The sequence below is a fragment of the Doryrhamphus excisus genome, linkage group LG4 (assembly GCF_037039965.1).
Source record: "Doryrhamphus excisus strain RoL-2023G ecotype Guam linkage group LG4, RoL_Dexc_Guam_v1.1, whole genome shotgun sequence".
In the NCBI taxonomy this organism is placed as follows: domain Eukaryota; kingdom Metazoa; phylum Chordata; class Actinopteri; order Syngnathiformes; family Syngnathidae; genus Doryrhamphus; species Doryrhamphus excisus.
Genome location: NC_136360.1, coordinates 14,053,672 through 14,074,393, shown reverse-complemented (window position 1 = coordinate 14,074,393; position 20,722 = coordinate 14,053,672). Strand labels below are relative to the sequence as shown.

The 20,722-nt window shown below is 39.6% G+C and overlaps 1 protein-coding gene across 2 annotated transcripts in view; it reads right to left on the bottom strand.

Moving 5' to 3' along the window:
* The window catches only part of gabrg3 (gamma-aminobutyric acid type A receptor subunit gamma3), a 29,748-nt gene extending 12,822 nt beyond the window's left edge, over positions 1–16,926 (bottom strand). For both annotated transcript variants that reach the window (XM_058074152.2, XM_058074153.2), the window contains exons 1-3: positions 16,787–16,926; positions 16,578–16,723; positions 5,236–5,303 (exon numbers count right to left, since the gene is read on the bottom strand). In XM_058074152.2, the coding sequence (XP_057930135.2) occupies positions 5,236–5,303; positions 16,578–16,723; positions 16,787–16,839 (267 nt within the window). In that variant the 5' untranslated portion in view covers positions 16,840–16,926. The remainder of the gene's footprint in view (positions 1–5,235; positions 5,304–16,577; positions 16,724–16,786) is intronic.
* Between the last annotated feature and the right edge of the window lie 3,796 nt (positions 16,927–20,722).

Below are 20,722 nucleotides of genomic sequence, written 5' to 3'. Positions count from 1 at the left end.
AGCATGTGTCTCTGCAGTTGCGCAATATGTTGTAAATATAAAAAGTATAAATGTGACTATAGTCGTGTTTTGTCATGTCACCAGGGCTCTAATAATGCTTTGTTCATTTTAATCTGAAAAAAATAATTTGTCTACCCACCAACTATATGTGGTTTCTTAAGTTTTTGTTATTTGCCGTTTTATTATTATTATTATATGTATTTATTACTTATTGATTGATTTTCTTTATTCTTGATTTGTTTATTTATTTTTCATCTTATTTTGGGCAGAAAAATTAAAATTAAGAGCTTTTATTGTAGAAAATCGGAAACAAAGCACTGAAAAAGTTTGTATATTTTTCTGTTTTAGATATTACCGCATTGCAAAGAGGGCTTCTGGCTACCTAGCATGCTTTGCGCCACTTTGCAAAAAAATTGCTTAAGTTACACGCTTAGAACTAAGGTCGCTGTTGGAACATTGATAGTAGTTAATGTTCTGCCTAGCGACGCTTCGTGTATTTCACTGTGTGACAATTTCAGTGCTGACTATTGCTACAGAGTTTCTGATCATCTCTTTGGTGGACACTAAACTTTTAGGCCACAGAATATGGTCCCGTGGGCTGCAATTGACCCATGTGCCACAAATTTGAGAGCACTGCTTTATTGTACATAAGCCCTTATGAGTTATTACTTGAATGTTGTTGAAGCAGAAAACAGATTGCCAAGGCGATGGTTTCTTATGTGCGATTAGCATCATCTGAGCTAAAGACAGCAGGAGGCTTCCCAATTCGTTTCATATTGCAGTGAATATGACCTTTGGCATGAATGGCTTTGCAACGACAAAGAAGTCTGTCATCCACAGACCCACACCACGCTCATGACCTTTTAATTGTGTGTGCCGCTGTGGGGAGCTAAAAGAAAAACGGGACATCATCCTGCGTTTAACGGCGGCAAAGTGAATAAATGGAGCCACTGTGGGCTGAAGCAGACGTGGATTTCTGCTGCCTTCTAATCCCCGCCATTATTTCCCACCAGAGAGACGATGATCGATGCCCATCAGCTTGTGGCCACAAAGATTTTTTCACCTTTCTTGGGAGCTACATTAGGGCCTGTAAAAGCTACTTCCTCTCTTTGGCCTTTCTTACTTGTCCTTTGGATCTTTGCTATTGGAGAAGAAGTCAATGACCACACAATTTCAAAGGTTTCCAGATGTTATTAAAATTGTATGAAAAAATGTTGGCACCAAAATTTCCCTTTCTAAATGACTGGTTGTTGGGATCATCCATTCCAGGTAAATATATCATATAGCAGACCAACACAGGGACAGATGAGAAGGGAAATTGAGTTTATAGGATTGACAGAAAGTGGGCAATAATTATCAGGGCTCTACATTAAAAACAAAAATGACTTGCCCATGGGGAATCCTTAAGGTGAGAACTACTTGCCCGAACTTGCCCCATGTAAAATGAAATGACTGCCATAATGTTATCATCTAATTTTTGTGGCATCACATGAGAATCTCAAATAAAAATTAAATTATTATCATTTCTTGTAGTTGTTTTCCTACATAGATCATGACGTTGCATGGAAATCTGGATTGTCAAGAGACTTCTAAGCACTTTGCTTTGATAAATAAAAGTACATTTACGTATGATTGAATAAACATTGTGCTTATTAAATAATAAATGACAACACAAGTTATTGGGTGATTCAATGTGATTCACTCACCTGTGCCATCATTTGATTTGCTGCCGCTAATAAAATACTTGTTTAGGAGGCACTGTTTCATCACTTTTTGCTGTTTTCCTTCAGAAGTTGTTGAAGAATTAGACCATGTTGGCAGGGACACCGTGATAGACGTTTTCGTAGTCAAACGATCGCTGATTGGTTGATCGCAAACAAGAACGGGTGTGGGTAAAACATGGACTGTGGACTACGGACCGCGGTCTAAATAATTTCTGATTGGTCCATTTCAAGATTTGCAAGGATTGGTTTGCAAATTACCACCGGAATTACGCAGTCCGTGTTTTACCAACACCCAACAAGAACCGCTTTTAAAAAAACTCTGGATCTGGATTCTGGTTGAAGGTATTTTGGACCATTCTTCTTTCCCAAACATCCCCAGTTGCGTCAGGTTTGATGGTTTCCAAGCATGGAAATAAATCACACCACAGATTTTCAATAATATTTAGGTCTGTGAACTGAGATGGTCATTCCAGAAGGTTGTACTTGTTCCTCTGCATGAATGCCTTAGTAGAATTGGAGCAGTGTTTAGGGTTACCGCTTATCCTCACGAGGGTCGCGGCGGGTGCTGGAGACTATCCCAGCTGTCTTCGAGTGAGAGGCGGGGTACACCCTGGACTGGTGGCCAGCCAATCACAGGTCACATACGTATAGACAAACAACCATTCACACTCACATTCATACCTATGGACAATTTGGAGTGGCCAATTAACCTAGCATGTTTTTGGAATGTGGGAGGAAACCGGAGTACCCGGAGAAAACCCACGCATGCACGGGGAGAACATGCAAACTCCACACACAAATGGTGGGTGGGATTGAACCCTCTCCTAGCTAAAAATATTTACTGAGAAAAATGGTGACGTGTTAAATACTTATTTCAGCCGCTGTGTGAATAGTCAAGTCTGGTTTAAGTTCAACGATATATATACCTGTATATACAGTAGGTGAGGCGAGGGTTATGCTGGAGCCTATCTCAGGTGACTTCGGGCAAGAGGCGGGGTCCACCCTGGCCAGCCAGCCAATCACAGGGCACATATAGACAAACAAACATTCACACTCCCATCCATACCTATGGACAATTTGGAGTCACCAATTAACCTAATGTAACAAGGGTTAAAATCCTCAGCCTTAGTGTCTCTCCTTGGCCCTTGAAGGTACCGTGTCTGATTTCAATGATCCAATCACCAAGCCAAGACACTAGTCATAGTGTTAGCCTTATGAAGTCATGTTACAGGAAACAGGCTTCCATAGATTACCGTGAGCTAGCAGTAAAACATTTCAAACTTCTTGGGTGTTTCATAAAAACAAGAGAAAGTGGATTATTTTGGTGTTGGCGTGAACACAACAAAAGCTCCCTGGTTTGGTGGTGAGCTTGAGGCGGGTAACGCATAATAGCTTAGAATACTAATAAATACTAATTAGCCCTATTATTCTGGAGCCCTAAACCTAAAAGCACATTGTTCTTTTTGTGATGCGACACCTTGAAATAATGGCAGCAGCGTAATAAGAAGCAATGCCAGTGTTCTTTAGAACAATGTGCTTTAGAAAAATAAAGACTTTGTGAGGATATTGTTCCACTACTACCTTAAACAAAAGTACATGCTCGCATTGTTCATTACCTGCTGGATTCTTTCAGTACAACAAATAAGTAGCAGTTGGTGAGTGTGGTATACTTACTGTATACCACACCACCTCACAAAGTTTCCCATACTTTCATTAAAAGACGCACCTCCTGACCTATTTATCCTATTTTCTGGACTATCAGTCACTCCGAGGTCAAAAAATGCATCACAAAGAGGGAGGCTAAATCTCAGATAAGCAGAAGCCAAGGATGGAGAGAACAGTCAAAGTCAACCCACAGACCAGCTCCAAAGACCTACAACATGATCTTGGTGTAGATCAGGGGCCTCAAACACGCGGCCCGTGGGCCAAATGTGGCCCGCAGGACACTAGTTTGAGGCCCCCACTTTGATATGAAAGTTTAATGTTAGGTCGCTAGCTCTCTAGTTTGCGAGTTAGCATGTGTCTCAAGACCCTGCAGTTGCGCAATATGTTGTAAATAAAAAAAGTATGAATGGGGTTTTTTTTGGAAAACCTGATGCGGCCCAGTCTCGCCCAGACCCTAACTCCAGTGGCCTCCAAGTAAATTGAGTTTGAGACCCCTGGTGTAGATGTTCAACTATTATACATATATATAAATATATACTAATATATGACAGTCAAATTGAGTTATTTGGACATAACAAGGGGCGGTATGCGTGGCGGATGAAGAACACAGCATTCCAAGACAAACACTTGCTACCCACAGTAACATTTGGTGGTGGTTCCATCATGCTGTGGGGCTGTGTGGCCAGTGCAGGTACTGCAAATCTTCTTCAAGTTGAAGGTGGCATGGATTCCAGTCAGTATCAGCAGATTGTTGCCAACAGTGATCAAGAATCAGTGACAAAGTTGAAGTTGCGTCAGGGCTGGATACTTCCAATAAGACAACGACCCTAAACACTGCTCCAATTCTACTAAGGCATTCATGCAGAGGAACAAGTACAACTTTCTGGAATCGCCATCTCAGTCCACAGACCGAAATATTATTGAAAATCTGTGGTGTGATTTAAAGCAGGCTCTCCATGCTTGGAAACCATCAAACCTTTTCAAAAATACATTCAACCAGAATGAAAAGCCATCCATCCTCTACGGTTTGTATGAGGTCAGGTTGCAGGGGCAGCAGCCTAAGGAGGGAAGCACAGACATTCCTTGGCCAGTTGAGAGATATAGTCTCTCCAACATGTCCTGGGTCTTTCCTGAGGCATCCTCCTCAGAAAGGCAGCCCGAGTCACCTCATCTGGGTCCTCTCAATGCAGAGGAGCTGGAGTTTGACACTACCATGACAGTGCTGCTCACCTTATTGTACCACCATCTTGTCCTTTTGGTCACTACCCAAAGTTCTTGACCATAGGTGAGGGTAGGAACGTAGAACGATGCAGAGTTTGCATCGCTGCCGACTGTCGAGCTCATGTTCCAGCCTTGGCTCACTCAGGAACTAAACCGCAACGTACGTAAACTCCTCCACTAGGGGCAGAAATGGTAAGAACCCAATGGCGAGAACCATGGACTCGGACTTGGAGGTGCTGATTCTCATCCCAGCAGCTTCAGCAACCGATCCAGTTAGAATAAATTCATTTTAAGATCATTTTGATAATTTTGCTGGCCTCAATATATTTCCATGTGTCTGTTTTCCTCGAGCAGGAAGACGGTTCACGGGTGCATTGGTTTCAGTGGTTTGCTGCGTTTGTTCTACCAAAATGACCAATACCATTCATCATAAGTAAAGACTAAAATTAATCCCTGTGATTGGTATAGGCTGATCTCATTCATGGATGATTGGTATTGGAATCGGCAGCATCAAACCCTGACCCCAGCAGAAGCTTTTTCCGCAAACCTTATTTTTGAAAAATTAAAAGGTTTTTTTTGCAGTTTAAAAAAGTGCTGACATTTGGGACACATGTTTCACACTTACCATGTTTATCGACGACACGGGTCCAATGCTGTTGACAAAGATGTCCACATCAATGACAGTCGGCTTCACTGTTGAGGATGACAGAATAGTAATTAATGATGATGATGATGATGATGATGATGATGATGATGAGGACAATGCTTCCTGTCCTGTCAAACCTGCTTAAGTCCACAACCCGTCCATGTAAACCAACTCATCAAAGAGCTGCACTGCCATTGTCGTCAAGACACACGACTATGGCTGTCCTATGATTACTGTACATTTTCCATCAGATGAATCAGTTTTCAAATGAATTAATCATGACTAATCATGACTAATCATGATTAATCGAGGCGCCACGGTGTAGTGGTTAGTGTTCTGGACTTTGGAGAAAACGCCCCAAATTTGATTCCACATACTGAAATGCTATGGCTTTTTATCTGGATACTGTTGTGGAATGGTTTTTGTTCTTTTTGGGAAAAAGTGTGGTAGAGATCCACTCCTCCTTTTTGACCACTTTAGACATTACCGGTTGGGACATTTTTACAACTTTTGTTCATATGTTTAATCAAATGTGAATGGAGCTCAACAGTATTTTGAAAGACAAAGTAACGTATTATTTTACATATTTTGCTGCTTATTGCCCTTATTATTAAATTTCCTTCATTCATCTTTTCTGTTGTTTTTATGATAAAAGATTAAGCTGTTTGCATGAGAAGATTCCATTTAGGTTGTTCCGGTCACACTTATGATAAGATAAACAGGTCCTTCTGATCGCTAATAGATTAGTAAAGTTTCCCAGGTCTACACCAAGTGCAACAAACCATTAAGAAGGAAAGCGGCTATAAGCAAAGGGTCTAGTGCTGAGTACAATTTAAATAAGGTTACTCCATTGTGCTTAGTCTAACTACGCCGTGAAAACCTGAGTGAATTTCCTTCAACCTGACTTTAACATAGGAGGCTTTAACCCTTTAAATGGAGAAGTCAGAGAGGTAGGTGCGCCTGCTCAACACACAAAGGGGTAAAAGTCTTGCACCACCTGGTAACAAGGGTTTTAACATCCTCTGTGTAATAACGATAGTCTTTTCTGCATTCATTCAAACAGACCGTTATGGAAATCTAAGGAATTATAGCTGAATAGGTGCAGATTCTAGAAAGATCTAGAAAGCTTTCTGTGTTGGTTATCGTGCCTGGCTGCTCTATAAGAGTCCCCAACTCAATACAAAGGCCCAAAAATGAGCATAATAATAATATTACGAGTTTATTCTTGGAAAATTACAGTTGACAGTACAGTATGACTTTTTTTCTTAATATTTTCATGGTATTCTTGTAAAACCACAGCTATTTTTTCCCCATTTCTCACTTTTTTTTTTTTTTTACATTTTCCAAATATTCAACTTTCCTTTTTCTTCTTGTAATTATGACCTGTGACTGAAATGACTTAACTATTTAATATTGGTATTAAAATGAAGTCAAAATATTATGGAAATAAAGTCATAATATTATGTGAAGAAAATGGCGTGAAAAAAACATTGTGTCTGGATCTCTACATCCGTTTCCAATTCCATTTTTTGTGATTTGTATTTCAAATGATGTCCATTTGCAGATATTCTTGCGTCATACTTTATTCTTTTACTAAAGAATACTAAATACTAAAGAATACTAAAGAATAAAGGGCCGCGTTCTTAAAAAGTTTCACGTAATCAATGAAATAATTTAGTAATCAAAGTGTATTTGACTGCCCTACATACACCAATACCCTTATAGCTAAATCAGTGTCTGGACTGGAACGGCAGTCTGCCAATTAGGGGCCCTGTGTCCTCAAGGCTTCAAATAACGTCTCGCACATCACCACTAGCTAGCACCACGTGAGCATCACTTGATGAATTCAATTATCTCAAAAGTAATTTCCATCACGAATTAGACAACGATGAAGGGCTGCTGTGGCCATCGATGGCCAGAACCTTTCTGCTTTCGAAAATCCTTGTAAAAAAAAAAATTATAGCACAACAGCTCAATGATCACATGGCCTTGAGTCATTTATTTGAACCTCTTCAGTCTGGTTGAGGGTGAAACACCCTACTGAATCAGACATTGGAAAAAATGACAAATGTTTATGGATTGTGACACATCCTCAAGATTATTATTACTAGATCTCAGTGCTGCCTTTGATACCGTCCATCACTCTATCCTACTGGAACGCCTTCAAATGCATATTGGTGTTACTGGTCCGGTACTCTCTTGTCTTACATCTTATCTTGGGGATCGAACGCATCGTGTAGTATATGGTAATGGTTTAATTTCATTTGAACATGCATCAGATTACAATTGAGTGCATCCCATAATCAGTTCACAGTTCCACATGTCCAAAAGGAGTAGGAAGAAGCAAAGCTTATTAAATCCTACCCCTCCATCTGGTACTTTTACAATCAGTAACTGTTACATTTGTTCACTTCCTGCTTTCCTAATATAATTGAAATGTTTTTGTGGTTTTCTTTTTAACTTTATTTTTTTTAACTTTATTTATTTATTTTTTGTTGTCACGAATGTGGGAGGAAAAAACCCACGCATGCAAAATCCACACAGAGATTGAACTCTGGTCTCCTAACTGTGAGGCCTGCACGCTAACCACTTGACTGCCATGCAGCCTTAACTAATCCAAATATTCGAAACAGCTGTCAGTATGATGCTCTGCAGCTGTATACTTTTGCAAACAACCACAGTAATAGGCATATTGTGTGTTTTTTTTGTGTGTTGTAAAGTGGCAGGTGGAATTGGTCTTGCGGTGGATTTAATTGGCCGAGCGATGCGCTGGCAGCTGATGTGAGATGATGGAGGAGCTCGTAGCGCCAGCGGAGCGCGTCACAGCTGTCGTTTTGCCGGTGACACTTGAAGTGACACCTGCCATAAAAAAATACATTTTAAAAAAGCCCTTGAGGGCAGCGAGATGTGTGAATCAATAAATAAATATGGTTGTTAGTGTTCAGCAGAACAGGAAAACATGATTCCTTAGTGAAAAGAAAGGAATAGAGTTGTTGATAAAGTTTGCCATGGTGAGGAGGAGGATTTACATGATGAAGATGTTTACGCCACAACAACAAATAGGCGCACATTGGCTGGGCTAGTGTCTAAAAGGCATCCTTTGATACATACCACCAGTCTGTTCTTCACAAAGACTATTTAATTAGTCATTAGACGTGCTTGTATGTGGAAGCATTCAATCGTATTGACTGATGTTCCTCAGTGGCTTCAGATCTTCCCAACACAGTCTGGAGGAAAATGCACCCTCAGTATGGTCAATGTCAAGGACACTAAATGAATGGAAAAGAGGCTGTGTCTAAATCTGGGGTCTGCATGACGTCATCACACCACACAAAGGTCCACATTAGAAAGTCCACAAACATTAGCATGACCTATATTCTGTGTGGATCAATTTTCCGACGGGTTCTTCACTTTGGCAGTCATGGTTTGCATCCCCAGTATTATCATTCCTGTTCTGTTGTGGGTCTACAACAGGCTCAGGGAACCCATCCTTTATCTCAGGGGTTCCCAAACTTTACCAACTCAGGGCCCACTTGAAAATCAGAAAATTGTCCGTGGCCCACCTTTGTCCCATAAACACAAAATGCTGCGTTCTCAGAGCACTTATTATTATTATTAGGGCTCTAAATGCAATATACTAAGTTCTATGTGAAGAATTTCCATAATGCCTCATATTAACTCACTAGCAAGATCTCAGTGTATAGACTGGTCATATATCTCATCTCGTTTCATATTATCTACATACTGTATTGTATATAACTCTGGGAAAAACTGTTGATTTTGTTAATACTTGGGTTGTTTATATTGTTTATTTTTCTATATTGTGTATTTTTTACTGCTTAACTGATCATGTACTCTTGCTGCTGTGCAATGCAAATTTCCCCACTGAGGGACGAATAAAGGCATATCTTATCTTATTATTATTATTATTGTTGTTGTTATTATTATTATTATTATAGTTATTATAAAGATTGAGGATTGAAATTAAAGCAGGGGGATAAAGAAAGCCCAAACTTTTAATCTATGGTGCACACACAAGACAGAATTAATTCTCATACTTTTCATAACTGCATTCAAGACTGGCATGATGTTCCAATCATAAACTGACAGGTCAATAACACTCAATCGGTTATTACTTAGGCCTATAAACGTATTTTTTTTTTAATTGTGCAATAAATATTTTACAATAAAAATAATTTTAAAAATAATATTTGTAAAAATGAATCATATTTTTAATGACCTCTCATGGTCCACCTATAGTACCACCACGGCCCACACTTTAGGAATCACTGTTTTATCCCTTTATTTTCCCCATTAATCAATACATTCTGGACCAAAGAAGCAGTGCAAGAATCTGTGAACTGGCCACCCAATTGTTAGCGAAACGTGCAAGGGGACTTCCTTCCAGGCTTGAGTACAATGGAGAAGCTACTCTCAATGGATAAGAAGACAGACTGATCATTCTCTATAATTGCATTCCAGTGTATATCAGTACCATTGAATCAGGGGGGTGTTTTGACCTTTAGAGACTAGACACCCTCATCACAGACGGCCAACTACAGGGTGATCAAGCCTGAGCCTGTGTCCCATGCCCAATCATGAGTAGAATCGAGCCTGGAAGGTGTGTTGGGGGCAATACCGCTAGGTAGTGAGATCCCGACCTGGGATTATTATTATTATATTTTGGTTGTTGGTTTATTTTTGACTTATTTTTTTTGATTGTATTGGTTTTATTTTAATTAATTTACATTTAAAATAAGCTATTGCATCCAAACGTACTAGTGTGGTGCCGTAATGAGCCGTTAGACCAGGATCTGGACCCAAACAAGAAAATCCTAAGCGGTCACAAACTATTCCAAAAGTCCTTAACACCTGGAAGGCAGAACAAAAAGCTCTTCCCGCCATTAACCACCTCGGATTCATCGCGGCAGACGAATGAAAGCCAATGAATCAATCACTGTCCACCTCAGGAGCGGTTCTGACATGCCCGAGTGAAATAGCCATCTGCTGGGGCTGTTCTCCTAATTGGAGCAGGAGATGGTGTTGTGCAGGGCAGGGGACACGAACTTGAATATCGAGGCTCCAACACACATTCATTCTTCCATGCCTCCATGCATGTCAACATTTAGCAGGAACATTCACGACTTCAGGGCTCTTTCCTGTACAGCAAACTCCTCCCAGCATGACCTTGCTTTGTGCCCCCCCCCCCACACACACACACACACAAACACAAGTTGGAAGCAAAGGATTGTCCAACTTGTCTTGTTAAGATGAACAATTAAGATTCAAAGAAAACAAAGCAATCCAAGCACTCACATCCATTCATTCATTATGTCCTAATGCTTTTGTCCATGAAAATATACTATAGCAGGGGTGTACAAGGTGCAGCCCAGGGGCCATTTGTGGTTCATCACTAATTTTATCTTGGCCCCCTGGCATATTTTAGAAATAAAAATTAAACAAAAAAAAACACAAAATGGGAAAAATGGAGCAAACCGGAACAATATGAAGAAAAATTAGAAATGTTGGTAGTAATAATTCTATCGTTCAAATCAAATGAAATTCAGATAAAATCTTTTTTTGCCTTTATTTTTTTTTATTGTACACTTGTTGTATGCTTTATTGTAATACAGTAAATCCGAAATATTTGTAGAGGTTATGTCATCAGACCACCTGCTAATTGTGAAAAAATGGGAGCAATGGAACATATATATTAGCTATAAACATTTTTTGACACTATCTTTTTTAATTATTTGTATTATTTTTGTTTTATTTCCCCGCCTGGCTCTTCCCCCCCTTGCTAGCTTATTGCCGACATTCTCAGATTTTGGATCAACATTTGCAATAAAAAATATAAAAATAATTCAAGTACCTAAATGACAAAAAACAATCAAGGATTTTTCTCTGCCTCGTGGAATCGCTTACGTCCCCAACGTGTGACGTCACCCATGCAGAGGACAAAGAAGGAAGTGGGGGTTTGAAGTGACAAAGCAACACAAGAAAAGGAAAATAAAAATGTAAAAAGCAGACAGAAAATGTGGCCAAACAGCAGTATTCCACAACTTCATGTATCAGTTTTAACGCGGCATTAAAATACCACAACAGCAGTCCTTTCCTGATTCGCTGTCACCAGCGAGCAAGCAATCACCGACTCCTGCTGTGGCCGCCGATGACGACTCAAACCGCACATTTACCACCTTTTTATGTGATTTATGGATAGAATAACTGCAGTAAGGTGCACCCACCTTTTTAAGACGCTATATTGTGTAGGTTGTGTTGTACTTGTTCATGTATTATTGTGTGACGAAGTGACTAGTGTTGTCATTGGCTTACAGTACATTTTTGGTGTGTTACATTGATTTTTTTTTTGCCTCTGTTTATTGTATCTTTAATGGTTGCTCAGCGCAAGGCTAACTAGGAGTTCAACATGCAGTATGCTGTTTGAAATGCTATTGAATCTGAACTGATGAAACAAGGAACTCTCAACCCCCATCAAAGTATTTTAAGTCCTTTTTTCCTCCCCCATTCCAAAAACATGCTAGGTTAATAGGCCACTCCAAATTGTCCATAGGTATGAATGTGAGTGTGAATGGTTGTTTGTCTATATGTGCCCTGTGATTGGCTGGTCACCAGTCCAGGGTGTACCCCGCCTCTCGCCAGAAGACAGCGGGGACAGGCTCCAGCACCGCCTGCGACCCTCATGAGGAAAAGCGGTAGAAAATGAATGAATGAATAATGTCAATCAAATAAATAAAGAAATAATTCCATAGTTTATATTTTGCTGCATTCAGCTGTGATAGGCTCCAGCTTACCTGTGACCCTAATGAAGACAGGTATAGAAAATAAGTGGGATTTTCTACCACATTTTTTTTAAGTGACTCACTCTATCTTAGTTCAGTGTAGGCTTTTGTGAGCATCCAACGAGTAAAAAGCTGCACGTTTGAGACCCTGATATAAAAATTTTACCAATTGGTCGCTCATTTTTTCCTGTGAATTTAGAATTGCTCTTTCGCCAAGCAAAAATATGTTTTTTTACGATTACTCATTTAATTGAAAACATTTTCATTTATCACTGTCAGTGATATATCACTTGTTGCTAGGCAGAGTACTGTTCTTTTCTTGAAGGCAACATCCATCATGCAAAGAAGGCGCGTTCCACATGCCCAACGACCACATTAAAGTAGACAGAACCATGCTGGCTAAATGAGTTGACCATGCCATTTTTATTCATGAGCACACGTAAAGGTCACGACTCTCTCTGCGATCTTTAACTAAAGGTCACTCTGGGATTTATTCGCCCCTCAAAATCATGCAAAAAAACACAATTTCTGGTAGAGTTGCTAGACACCTGGACTGGTGGCCAGCCAATCACAGGGCACATACAGACAAACAACCATTCACACTCACATTCATACCTATGGACAATTTGGAGTCGCCAATTAACCTAGCATGTTTTTGGAACATAGGAGGAAACCAGAGTAAACCCACCCATGCACAGGGAGAACATGCAAACTCCACACAGAGATGGCCGAGGGTGGAATTGAACTCAGGTCTCCTAGCTGTGAGGTGTAAGCGTGAACCACTCGTCCAGAACTGTATCCCAAAAACATCTTTCAATGTATGTTTGTCATAACTTAAATGTTTCAGATCATCAAACAAATATAAATATTAGTCAATGTCAACACAACTGAACACAAACTGCAGTTTTGAAATGTTTTTTTGTTGTTAAGAGAAAAAAACTTAACTTAAAAACTTAAAACATAACTTAAATGAGATCTACCAATGTGGAAAAGGTTATAAAGCCACTTCTACAGCTTTGGGACTCCAGCCAACCACAGTGAGAGCCATTATCTAAAAATGGCGAAAACATGGAACAGAGGCGAACCTTCTCAGGAGTGGCCAGCCAACCAAAATGACCTCAAGAGCGCAGTGACGACTCATCCAAGAGGTCACAAAAGACCCCACAACAAAATTCAAATAACTGCAGGCTTCACTTGCCTCAGTCAAGGTCAGTGTTCATGATTCCACCATAAGAAAAAAACAAAAAAAGAAAATAACAACAAATAACAAAATAAAAACAAAATAAGAAACACTGGGCAAAAATGGCCTGCATGGCAGAGTTTCAAGACCAAAACCACTTGCCAGAAAACATCTTGATGATCCCCAAGACCTTTGAAAAAAGTTGAACTTTTTCAAAGGTGCGTGTCCCGTTACATCTGGTGTAAAAGTAATGCCATATTTCAGAGAAAGAACATCAAAGCAACAGTAAAATATGGTGGTGGTAGTGTGATGGTCTGGGGATGTTTTGCTGCTTCAGGACCTGGAAGACTTGCTGAACATCAGCAAGTCAACTTGGGTTCTGCGGCAGGACGATGATCCAAGGCATGACCTTAAAAAGGCTTCATGCTGGAAAAGCCTCCAATGTGGCTGAATGACAACAATTCAGCAGTTTTTGCTGCTAATGGTGGCCCAACCAGTTATTATTTACCAGTTACAGTTCACTCAGTTTCTTTTCCTGCCTTAGTTCTTGGTTCATGCCCTTATTTTGTATTCACTTCCTGTGTTGCTCTGTTCTGTTTTCCGTTGCTTTGTTTCCTGTTCCCCATTTTCAGTGATGCCTATTTAGTTCAGGTGCGCACTCCTTTGGTTCTTGGATCATTGTTGTTTTTTTGTTGGACATGCAAGTGAGTTTTTCTGCTGAATAGCATCTCCATTAAATATATTTTTACCCGCATTTGGGTCCTCATCTCTGCATCCTGGAGTCGCTACACTACACGAACATGCCCGAACGTGACATAAGTGTGACAAAAATGCAAAAAAAAAAAAGAAATCAGGAAGGGAGTAAACACTTTTTCACACTATGTACTATATTGTAAAAAAATCATTATATTAAGTACTCAACACAATACGAAAATTCCATCTTTCCAAAGATAATAAAAACTTTTGACAGTGGGAAATTTGAAATTGAAAAATATGATTCATACTCCTTTCTCATATTTCAGTGACCATTACAGAATAGTGTTTTTGTGGAAGATGCCTAAGAGCAGCAGAGCACTGAAACCGATTTTGACTAGCATTATTGCAACAGGTCCTTAATAACCTGAGAGTGGTCCTGTCATGTAGAGGATATTTGACCAGCATGTATTTGCAGCCAGTCCTTCAAAACATCTGCGCTCTCAAATCACAGAAGAACTTTTACTAGCATTTTTGCAGTCGGTCCTTAAAAACATCAGAACTCTTGTACCATATAGAGGTTTTTATATCCAGGGGATCTTTGACTAGCATTTTTGCAATAGATGCCTAAAAACAGGTTAGCATGCAAGCCACATAGCTAGGAGACCCGAGTTCAATTCCACCCTCGGCCATCTCTGTGTGGAGTTTGCATGTTCTCCCCGTGCATGCGTGGGTTTTCTCCGGGTACTCTGGTTTCCTCCCACATTCCAAAAACATGCTAGGTTAATTGGCCACTCCAAATTGTCCAACGATATGAATGTGAGTGTGAATGGTTGTTTGTCTATATGTGCCCTGTGATTGGCTGGCCACCAGTCCAGCTGGGATAGGCTCCAGCACTTGCCTAAAAACAGCATATTGAGGATATTGAATAAGCATTTTTGCAGTAGGTCCTTAACGGCAGAGCTCTCGTATCATATAGATGATCTTTGACTAGCGTTTTTGCAGGAGGGTCTTCAAAACATAGAGGTTCTTTGACTGACAGATTTGCAAGGGTCAGTGCCCTCATATCTTATAGAGCAGGGGTGCTCACACTTTTTCAGCATGCGAGCTACTTTTAAAATGACCGAGTCAAAATGATCTACCCACTACAAAAATGCAAAACATCTGTTTATTTTCAAATGTATTGAGGATTATTTGTACGTACAATGTATGTTGATGTACCTTACATAACCAAATGAGCCAATATTGCAAAACACACATAATTAACTATTAACATTTTTTGTAATTACCTGAGTTTACTTTGATGACTTGCACTGAATTGAATCAGCCAGGGATGCATAGTCCGGACAGTAGCTGCTGATAGCCAGCCTCACGCACACTTCCAAATGTTCATCAGTCAGTAAAAAAAAAAAAAAAAAGTCCACCTCCCATTCTGTATGGAAGTGATATGTTTTTGCCTTTTTACTTGGTCCAGCTACTTTACTCATTTTAGTGACCATAAACTTTAGCGAGGGCTTAAAATCTGACGCAACTCGCCGACTAGCTTAGCACTTTGCATCGTTGTTTACGCATGAGCGGTGACCTAAAGGTCAAAATTCAGTTGTCATCTGACTGGTTGTCCTGTATGTCAATCAAGTAACGGGGATGGATGATAGGCTGACATCGTAAGTTCTGCTGCACTTAGAGACGTTGTTTGATTTGATTGGTCACCTGAAGGGCAACATTCAGTTGTCATCTGAATGGCTGCCCTGTATATCAATCAAGTAACGGCATTGATGCTAGGATGATATTTTTTTAATGTAACGCCGCGATCGACCAGCAATCGACCAGTACCACCTCCGCGATCGACCGGTAGATCGCGATCGACTTAATGAGCACCCCTGTTATAGAGGATCTTTGACGAGCGAGCACATTTGCAGTCCGTCCTTAACATCAGCGCTCCTACCAAATAGAGGATCTTTGACTAGCGTTTTTGCAGGAGGGTCTTCAAAACATAGAGGATCTTTGACTGACAGATTTGCAAGGGTCAGTGCCCTCATATCTTATAGAGGATCTTTGACGAGCGAGCGCTTTTGCAGTCCGTCCTTAACATCAGCGCTCCTACCAAATAGAGGATCTATGACTGCATTAAGTTATGATAGTGTCTGTTTCAAGTCAGGATTTCTTGTTGTAATTATAATTATTTTCCATTTGCCGAGGCAAAAGTGTAAAGTGAATAAGTTGTATAGAAAATAATTTGGTGGAATATGCCTGGTGTAATGATGCTACAACTTTGAGGATACTGCATGTATGACATCTATGCTCATGTCAGTGTATGACAAAATGAGAACATGAGCATCTTTGGGCTGGTGCACCAAACAAAGAGCAATTGATCACATGACACACACACACACACATTTCACATCACCATTACATGTACAATAAGCTTGATTACACCTCTAAAATTGTCCATAGGTATGAATGTGGCTGCGAATGAATGTCTATATGTGCCCTGTGATTGGCTGGCCACCAGTTCAGGGTGTACCCTGCCTCTGCCTAAAGTCAGCTGGGATAGGCTCCAGCATACCCCCTCACCTTAGTGAGCAAGAAAAAGAATGGGTGATTACACCCACGTGGTACTGTATATAAAATAATGAAGTAATAATTACCTCCAATGTCAGGTCTGAGCTTCCTGTCGTACTCCTTGAGCAGGTTATTAAGTATCTCCGTGGCATCAGACTGCTGAGATTTAGGAGCCAACATCTGCTTGACGGTGACGTCCTCGTAGAGCTCGTCGTAGTCCACCGTGAGACCGCTGCGAAGACGTCAAGATGTTCAACTCAACAAGCTTTTAATTGCATTGAAGGGACCAGCTTACCTTGTGTTGAGAGCCGCGAGGAGAAGCAAACAAGGCACCAATTTGGGGGACATGCTGGTCGGAGAGGAAGCAAAAACAAGTCTACAAGTCCTCCCAAAGACACCTCATGATTTCCACGAAGGACATTTTTCCAAACATCCAAATCTTGCCGTTGTAAGCCGCGCGTAAAGCTGGCGGGAACGGATGCTGGTTTTACGCAGACCCACTTTACGCGCCGCCCTCAGTCAGCCCCGGTCCGAACTATCCCCCTCCATCACAACATAACAATGGACACGTGTCTAGACATGTCCTCGTGTCACTACATAGCATGCTTGTCTGCTCCTTCTGGTGGCGGGAGGGAAAAACCCGCGCGCGGCACTTTTCCCGCCGACTTCTCCTCTGGGGCCAGGGGCGGACCTAGAGAAGGCATCACCGGGGTGGCCAGTTGCTTGCTTACTTTCCAATGTGTCCGTTTTATCTACAGTTCGTTATTACACGTATAAACTCGTGCATGGTAACAATAGAAGGAAAGCATCTTACCAAAATAAAGAGGTATCAGTGATGCATGTAAATTATGTAAATCCAATTCATCCAGGGGTGTCCACACTTTTTCTCACAAGAGCCACTTCGTGAACAATGAAAGGATGCAAGTTTAGTATGTTTTGCTAAGAAGTTATACAAGTTACATATTCCAAGAAAAATATGCAGCAAAAGTTTTATGTTGTTTTTTTATTTTCCAAATATTTCAACATTCTTCTTAATTTTTGCAAAAAAATGTTTCTGATAAAAATATGTATTTTTTTCTTTAACATTTCACCTCTGTCCTACTAAATGACATAATCTTTCCTCATATTATTGACGTTATTGTTGTAAAATTGTGACTTTTGGTATCTCTAGAATATTTTGACTTAATTCTCGTAAAATTACTGTTGTTATTTTTCCACTTCTGCTGATGTTTTTTGTAATTTTTCAACTGTTTCAACTTTCCTCTTGTAAATTATCTTGCAATATTAGTACTTTATACCCGTAATGTGAAACATGAAGACATATTTCTTTCCTTTTTCTGTGAATTATAACACGAAAAAAGTAGTTAATATCAGCTAGCTTACAATGCTGTCATTGGGATACATTGTGATCATTAACACAGACACTGGTGATAACATGTAATAGTTGCAGTATCCTGTTGTATTTTGATGACTTTCTAGGCTAAGCGACGAAAAACCTGAAACTCGAGCAGCATTTTGAAATGAAATGCTTATTATAAATAATATAAAAAACAGTGCCAGGTAAGAAGAAAAACAAGATTTTTTTCCCATCAGACACATCACAGCTTTCATTGCTCTCAAGTCTCTCCCCTCCCCATTTGGATGTGCATTTGCAGCCAAAGCAATAGGTGGCGCTATAACCGTCGACGTTAAGGCCATTTTGTTTCACTAATAAATGATTCAGTGCAAGTGTGTACTTGTATATTAAAGGCCCCAAGTTATACTGAATCGTTTTCAAAGTTGTGGTGTTAGTGGTAGTATCTTGACAGTTTGTTAGTTGAAGTTATTTTTTATCCAGGTGTAGCTATCACAACTTGCTTACTTATAGTTCCAAGTTGCTTTTATTACTTTTGCCAATACAATAGATTATGGTTTAATGTGTATTATTCTAATTCTAAATACAATCGGCAGTCTTGGTGACTTTCATCCACAGGCTGATGCTGCTCTCTGTTGGTCAAAAAGAGATACGCAGCCATGTGCAATTTACCATATTGAATGGTTTAAAAAAAATCATAAAGTTTTAAAAGAAATACTACAAATAGTATTAATACTGAAAACTACATATAAATAATATATATTTTTAATAATATATTTAACATAACATAACTTACGTATATAAAATTACTGTTTTAAAAATAATATAATACTATTGTAAACATATATATAATTTATTAATATAATATATTGTATGTATCCTTAAATATATGTTATTTATGTTATTATATCAAATCAATTATTAATATTATATGTACATATAATTAATACTGATCATATATAATTAAATATTATATTAATCCCAAATTAATAAATGAGGTTTTATCTTTTATTTGTTACATTTATATATTTTTGCACCCTCTTGGATGGTAGTTTTCTAACATGGCTTTTAAAAAATATGTTACATTTGAAGAGAGGATTAAATATTCGTGTTACTTTATTTACAGTATTTTATTGTTAATAGTTATTCATAGTACCAATTCCAAGGGTAGTATCGGTATTGGATGGATATAAACGTGATGAGTTTTCTTTTTTTTAATGTTTATTTTAGCAAATTTGAGTTTTGTTCAGACTACTACATTTTTGATAGTGTTATATTTTTGTACAGTATATTGTTATATTTTCATAGAGTGTATAGTTATATTTTGTACAGTATATAGTTACATTGTCAGGGCCAACTTTGACCCCAAAACATCATAATATTATAAAATAAAAGATAACATATTATCATATTATCTCCAAAATGAAAATACTTACATGTATGTAATTATTTAGAAAAAAATAATCAAATAACATTTTGTTTTGTCTATTGATTGGGTACGCCACCTCTAGATGACTGCCCCTTCCCAGCTGGTGTCAGCTGGTGTGTATGTTTACAGTATTTTGGGGGCCGATGACCAGCATGGAGTACACACCACTCCTCACCGTCCCTCAGACTTGAGATTGATGTCATTTGGCGCCATCGGTGGCAGCTTAACTCGCTGTATAGGAATGGAAAAAGCAACTTAAACGGAGCTAAATCCTTGACAAGCAGATGTGAGCCAGATGTTCCGAACCCCCCGCCCCTGCACCCACCCAAGATGGATTTAATAGTCCGCTAACTGGAGGCCGCATGATGTGATGCATGCGTGTAATCAAGCAAGAAACGCCACGTGCAGCCCGTTGTTCCATTAAGTAAGATTAGGCTTGTGTGTGTGTGTGTGTGTGTGGGTTGTCACGTCAAATGCACAAATGTATCTTAATATAATTCATGTGCTATTTCCACATATTTAGGACCAGCACACACACACAAAAGTACATTTCATTCACTGACTATGCTGCCAAATAAGACAGCATACTGTATAACATGCATACATAACATACATACAGTATAACACCTGTACATTTTACACTTGCAGTGTGTTAGCAATACGCGTGAGGCATACTAAACAGACAAGGGGAGGGTTCTCAAGCTAAAGCTAACTCTTTTATTAAAAATGTTAATCCAAAATCAGAGGAAAATGTCAATGTCAAGCTAGGGTTTAAGGATAGGCTAGGGAGTGAGAAGTGTGTCAAAATGAGACATTATGACTAAGACACCTTTTCATCCTTTTTTATTTTGTTAGACAATTGATTACCTGTTAACCTGATACCGCTTCATCAGCTCCCGACGCTATCAGAGCCACACCACGTCAGTTTCAAACGCCCCTGGTCCATGCCACTTTAAGGCGAGGGTCAAGCTTCCTCTGATCATTTAAAGGGGACCTATTATGCTTTTTCCACTTTTCTGACCTATAAATGTAGTTAGAATGTTGTATTCTCATGTTAAACCATGCTAAAGTTTCAGATAATGAGGTTAGCGCATTTGGAAGTGAGCCCTGAAAGAAGTTTGGCATGGCTCAAAACGCTCGGTTTCAGAGGGTGTGGTAAAACTGCCCCTTTGTGATGTCACAGTGTGGACTTCCTTATATGGGCGTGGCCCTCTACCCTCCCCTAAGATCTGCCTCACTGTTGACTTTGTGTCACAATAGTTCGTAAGAGAAAGGCACATTTGTTTCCAATTTGTTTCCACCACCACCAGGCACAAGTGGGTGGAGTTCCTGATTCCCTACCAGCAAAAGAAATGAAATTTTAATCTGTCAACGGCATTTCACACCGGACTGTTTTGTGAACATGGGCCAGTATGCAGCTGGACTAGACGATAAACTTGCTGAAGCCC